Source organism: Nansenia antarctica (genome assembly GCF_963989245.1).
Source record: "Nansenia antarctica genome assembly, chromosome: 17".
Lineage (NCBI taxonomy): Eukaryota > Metazoa > Chordata > Actinopteri > Argentiniformes > Microstomatidae > Nansenia > Nansenia antarctica.
The window spans coordinates 27,736,563-27,742,333 of NC_137687.1; the positions used below are offsets into that span (position 1 = coordinate 27,736,563).

At 48.9% G+C, this 5,771-nt stretch overlaps 1 protein-coding gene across 1 annotated transcript in view; it reads left to right on the forward strand.

Moving 5' to 3' along the window:
* The window catches only part of faf1 (Fas (TNFRSF6) associated factor 1), a gene marked incomplete at its 5' end in the record, with an annotated part of 131,764 nt that overhangs the window by 116,416 nt on the left and 9,577 nt on the right, over nt 1–5,771 (forward strand). The window contains one exon of the mRNA XM_080547517.1: nt 3,053–3,268. Within this exon, the coding sequence (XP_080403643.1) occupies nt 3,053–3,268 (216 nt within the window). The remainder of the gene's footprint in view (nt 1–3,052; nt 3,269–5,771) is intronic.

Below are 5,771 nucleotides of genomic sequence, written 5' to 3' on the forward strand. Positions count from 1 at the left end.
TAGAGTGGTAGAGAATAGATCACTAGAGTGGTAGAGAATAGATCACTAGAGTGGTAGAGAATAGAACACTAGAGTGGTAGAGAATAGAACACTAGAGTGGTAGAGAATAGATCACTAGAGTGGTAGAGAATAGAACACTAGAGTGGTAGAGAGTAGAACACTAGAGTGGTAGAGGATAGAACACTAGAGTGGTAGAGAATAGAACACTAGAGTGGTAGAGGATAGAACACTAGAGTGGTAGAGAATAGAACACTAGAGTGGTAGAGGATAGAACACTAGAGTGGTAGAGGATAGATCACTAGAGTGGTAGAGAATAGATCACTAGAGTGGTAGAGGATAGATCACTAGAGTGGTAGAGAATAGATCACTAGAGTGGTAGAGGATAGAACACTAGAGTGGTAGAGGATAGAACACTAGAGTGGTAGAGGATAGAACACTAGAGTGGTAGAGGATAGAACACTAGAGTGGTAGAGAATAGAACACTAGAGTGGTAGAGGATAGAACACTAGAGTGGTAGAGGATAGATCACTAGAGTGGTAGAGAATAGATCACTAGAGTGGTAGAGGATAGATCACTAGAGTGGTAGAGAATAGATCACTAGAGTGGTAGAGGATAGAACACTAGAGTGGTAGAGGATAGATTGATTGATTGATTGAAAACTTTATTAGAAGATTTGCAGAAGTAGGTACATGAAAGTACATATTACATACAAGGTCAACTAACAGGATAAAAACCCAAGAAAGCCACTGGCTTATTTCAATTGGGGTCCTTGATTCTCAATTCATCGTTACATGTAAGACAGACAAAAAAGCTAGTACTATCTACAAGATAATACAGACAAATAACTATTACTATCTACAAGATAAACACACATCCATCATGGGAAGAACAATACAACAAAACATGAGGTATGTACAGCGGGTAGGACAGGTGGGGACATACACCACAGGTGGGGGCGGGGGACAAAACACAAAGTATGTACAGTGGGTAGTTCGGGTCTTTTAATCTGATTTTTGATTTAGAGGGTCCAGTTACGGATTGCAGCCTCCTGTAAATGTTTTTTGAGAGTGGTTTTGAAGGTGGGCAGTGTTTTGCACTCCTTTAAGATTATAGGAAGGGCGTTCCACATTTTTACTGCATAGTTTGCAAACGAGTTTAACCCCTTGTTTGTGGTGCAACGCGGTTGAACGTGGTTCGTGGAGCTTCCTCTGGTGTTGTATGTGTGGACGTTGTTCACTTTTTGGAAGTATGTTGACAGGTACTTGGGTGTCTTTGTGGTGTAGCGTATCTTGAAGACCAGGCCCAGTGCAAGCTGCTGCACTCTGTCAACTACTCGTTGATCTACTCTAGATCACTAGAGTGGTAGAGAATAGATCACTAGAGTGGGAGAGAATAGAACACTAGAGTGGGAGAGAATAGAACACTAGAGTGGGAGAGAATAGAACACTAGAGTGGTAGAGGATAGATCACTAGAGTGGTAGAGAATAGAACACGAGAGTGGTAGAGAATAGATCACTAGAGTGGTAGAGAATAGAGGGATAGAGAGAGAGGGAGTAGAGGGAGGGATAGAGAGAGGGAGGAGAGAGGGAGGAGAGATATAGAGAGAGGGATAGAGATATAGAGAGAGGGAGGAGAGAGGGATAGAGAGAGAGGGATAGAGATATAGAGAGAGGGAGGAGAGAGAGGGAGGAGAGAAAGGGAGAAGAGTGAGAGGGAGGAGAGAGGGAGGAGAGAAAGGGAGGAGAGTGAGGTGAAAGGCTGGAAGGGGGAGTATTTACCACTACTAGGGCCCCCACATTGCTCTTGTCAGGTGTATACACACACACACACACTCCTCATCCTTGTGCCCTTTGCACTCTTAGCATGTACACACACACTCACACTCCACACACACCTACTACTCTCTGGTGTGTGCTCTCTGGTGTGTGTGTGTGTGTGTGTGTGTGTGTGTGTGTGTGTGTGTGTGTGTGTGTGTGTGTGTGTGTGTACAGGTCCTGGGAGGTGTGGCGCGTGCTGCCTGTGGTGTGGTTAGAGCAGGACGCTGTGTGCTGCCTGGTGGGGGGGGGGGGGGGCTTACCCTGCTACTACCTGGAGGGGGGGGGGCCTTACTCTGTTACTACCTGGACGAGGACGAGGAGGGGGGGGGTGTTTTACCTGGAGGGGGGAGGGGGGTCCTTACCCTGCTACTACCTGGAGGAGGAGGGGGGATGGGGGGTCCCAGGGGGAGAGGGGGTGGGTCCTTACCCTGCTACTACCTGGAGGAGGAGGGGGGATGGGGGGTCCCAGGGGGAGAGGGGGGGGGATGGGTCCTTACCCTGCTACTACCTGGAGGAGGAAGAGAAGGGGGGGGGTGATTTCCCGTCCCAGGGGGATGGGGGGTTTGTCTTACCCCAGCCAGGCCGCGGCACGCGCCCTACCCCCCCCCCCAGCCCTGCTAATGAGCTACTGTTGTCCTCTCATACACTGTAATGTAATTAGAGGTAAATAAAGCTGCTGGTTGTTGGCCCAGCATATGCTGCTCTCAGTCATAACAGCAGCCTGGGCACCCCTGGGGAGGGACGACGCTCTGATCTGGCAACGCAAGGAGACCTGACCTGGCAACCCAGGGGACCTGATTAACCTGTGTTGTGCTGATGAGGGTGAGGGAGGGAGCGTGTGTTTCTGCTGCCGCGGTGAGACTGACAGGGGTAGGGTGCTCTGATTGTGTCTCCAAGGAAACCACAACACTAGATGTTTTCTAACCCTTTTTTGTTTTATTATTTCTTTTAACAAATGTCTCTCATGCACACACACACAGCCTATTTCTATAAAACACAGACACTCCCTCTCTCTCAATATATAAAACACACACACACACACACGTCAGTGTTTTTTATTTGTTTTATACATTTTCGTTGGGGCCAACAAAAGCTGGGTTTCAGGTTTAGGGTTATTCAACATTCTACGTCATAGAAGACCACAACAACAAGAACAACAACAACAATAACAACATCATATGACCTCTGCCTGACTGTTGTCCTTGTGTCCCGCCCCCTCCCCCTCCCCCTCCCAGGCCATCCGCCTCTCATTGGAGCAGGCCCTGCCCCCGGAGCCAGCGGAGGAGGGCGGGGAGCCAATCAGCAAGCTGCGCATCCGCATGCCCAGCGGGGAGTTCCTGGTGAGGCGTTTCCCGGGCGGCTGCAAGCTGCAGGTCCTCTTCGACTTCGTGGCCTCCAAGGGCTTCCCCTGGGACCAGTTCAAGCTGCTCACCACCTTCCCCCGCAGAAACGTGAGGACCGCACACACACACACACACACACACACACACACACACACACACCTCACCACCTTCCCCCGCAGAAATGTGAGGACACACACACACAAACACACACCTCGAGACACCTAGAGACACACACACACACACACACACACACCTAGAGACACACACACACCTAGACACACATCTAGAGACACACACACACACACCTAGACACACATCTAGAGACACACACACACACATCTAGAGACACACACACCTAGACACACACACACACACCTAGAGACACACACACACACACACACACACACACACACCTAGAGACACACACACCTAGAGACACTAGCCGCTGTTCTGCCAATGTATGCTACCTTGTCAAAAAATCTATGTCCGCTGAGTAGGGGAGCGGGGGGTATGTTGTCACACGCTGTCTAACATTTACTGGGCACAATACATCACAATGGTATAAATGTCATACCAATGACAGAAGGAAGTCTTGGGCACATAGCTTGTATTGATTGTATCTTCATACTGCAGTACAGAGCTGGAGAGCGTTAAATAGACAGTTAAATAGACGGTGTGCATTTGTGACAATTTGCCCCATCAGCGAGTAAATTGTCACACTACGTCTGTCGTGCACGTAGATCCTCAGTAACTGTTGGAATTGGAATGTAATGTATTACTAGCTTGTAGTGTTTTAGTAGACACAGACAGACAGACAGACAGACAGACAGACAGACACGCGTGTCGTCATATTTGGACAAGTAAAAGATAAGTTCACTTGTCCGAAGGACGAGTACCTGAAAAAGCTTAATGTCAAGCCCTGAGGGGTGTGTGTTGGAGGTGATGTTGCAGCAGCAGGAGTGTGTGTTCCAGGAGTGTGTGTTACAGGAGTTTGTGTGTGTGTGTGTGTGTGTGTGTGTGTGTGTGTGTGTGTGTGTGTGTTGCTCCTCTCCTCCCGGGGGTGTCAGAGTGTGACTGTTCTGGTAGTGAGAGGATCTGATGTAATTAAAAACCATGGAGGGCTAATGAGAAATGATGCCTTCTCCTCCCACCCTGATTAACTGTGTGTGTGTGTGTGTGTGTGTGTGTGTGTGTGTGTGTGTGTGTGTGTACATGTACACTTGTATTCACCAGTGTAATTATGTGAATATTAATTAGGCTGGTCTGCTACTGAGGATGTAGTCAGTCGTCAGTGTTACTCCACCATGGATGGACCTCTCTCTCTCTCTCTCTCTCTCTCTCTCTCTCTCCCTCTGTCTCTCTCTGTCTCTCTCTCCCTCTGTCTCTCTCTCTGTCTCTCTCTCCCTCTGTCTCTCTCTCTGTCTCTCTCTCTCTCTGTCTCTCCCTCTCTCTCTCTCTCCCTCTCCCTCCCTCTGTCTCTCTCTCTGTCTCTCTCTCTCCCTCTCCCTCCCTCTGTCTCTCTCTCTCTCTCTCCCTCTCCCTCCCTCTGTCTCTCTCTCTCTCTGTTTCTGTCGTTACAGCATGGTATCTAATGAGCAGAGCTCTAACGACCTGCTTCATCACAGAGGTGGAGACAACGTGGTGCTTCCAGTAATCGGGGGGGGGGGGGTAGGCCTGCCCAGACACATCTTCTATGGTACACACACACCACAACATACAGGCACCGCCAACACACACACACACATACTGCCAACACACACACATACTGCCAACACACACACAGACACAATGCACAAGCACACACAGACACTGCCAACATACTCACACACACACACACACACACACACGGATATCATATAGTCAGGCTGACACACGCCCTAGTCACAACTTGAAAACTACATTTGAAAAATTCACAGTTTTCTCTCTTTAATCAGAGTAAACAAGTGTTAGAGACACAAACCGCAGACCATATTATCCTGGATTGCCCGGTGTACCACCCACCCAACGGGATGCATGGTCTGTCGGTATTAGATGACGAGACGATGACGTGGCTTCTGGAGGGGTGTCCAGAAATATAGCCCGGGTGAGCCCCTCAACCAGGTCTCGGGGTGGTAAAAGGGTAGCCCCTCGGCCCCGAGCCTGGTGGAGTGGAGAGGAAAAACAACTACCCATACGCCGAAGAAGAAGAGACACATTAGGAAACAAAGGGGAAGGAGAGGAGGGGGAGGAGGGGAGGGGAGAGAAGGAGGGTGAGGAGGAGAGGAGAGAAGGAGGGTGAGGAGGAGAGGAGGGGGAGTTTGTATTAGCATCCCCATCAGCTACTCTTCCTGCGGTCCACACAAGACAATAATCACAGAAACATATCTAACAAAGAATAAAAACATCAACATACATGACAACAAAGAAATAACCCTAAGGTCATCAATGTGACTCACAGCCTCAGTTGTTAGTGAGCATCACACAAAGAAGAACCATCCACACACACAAAACAATAAAACAATAACACAATAACAGAAATAGAATTTTAAAAAGTAAAGGAGAGTGGGAGTAGAGGAGACAGGGGGAGTAAAGGAGGGAGAGGGGGGAGTAGAGGGAGTAGAGGAGGGAGAGG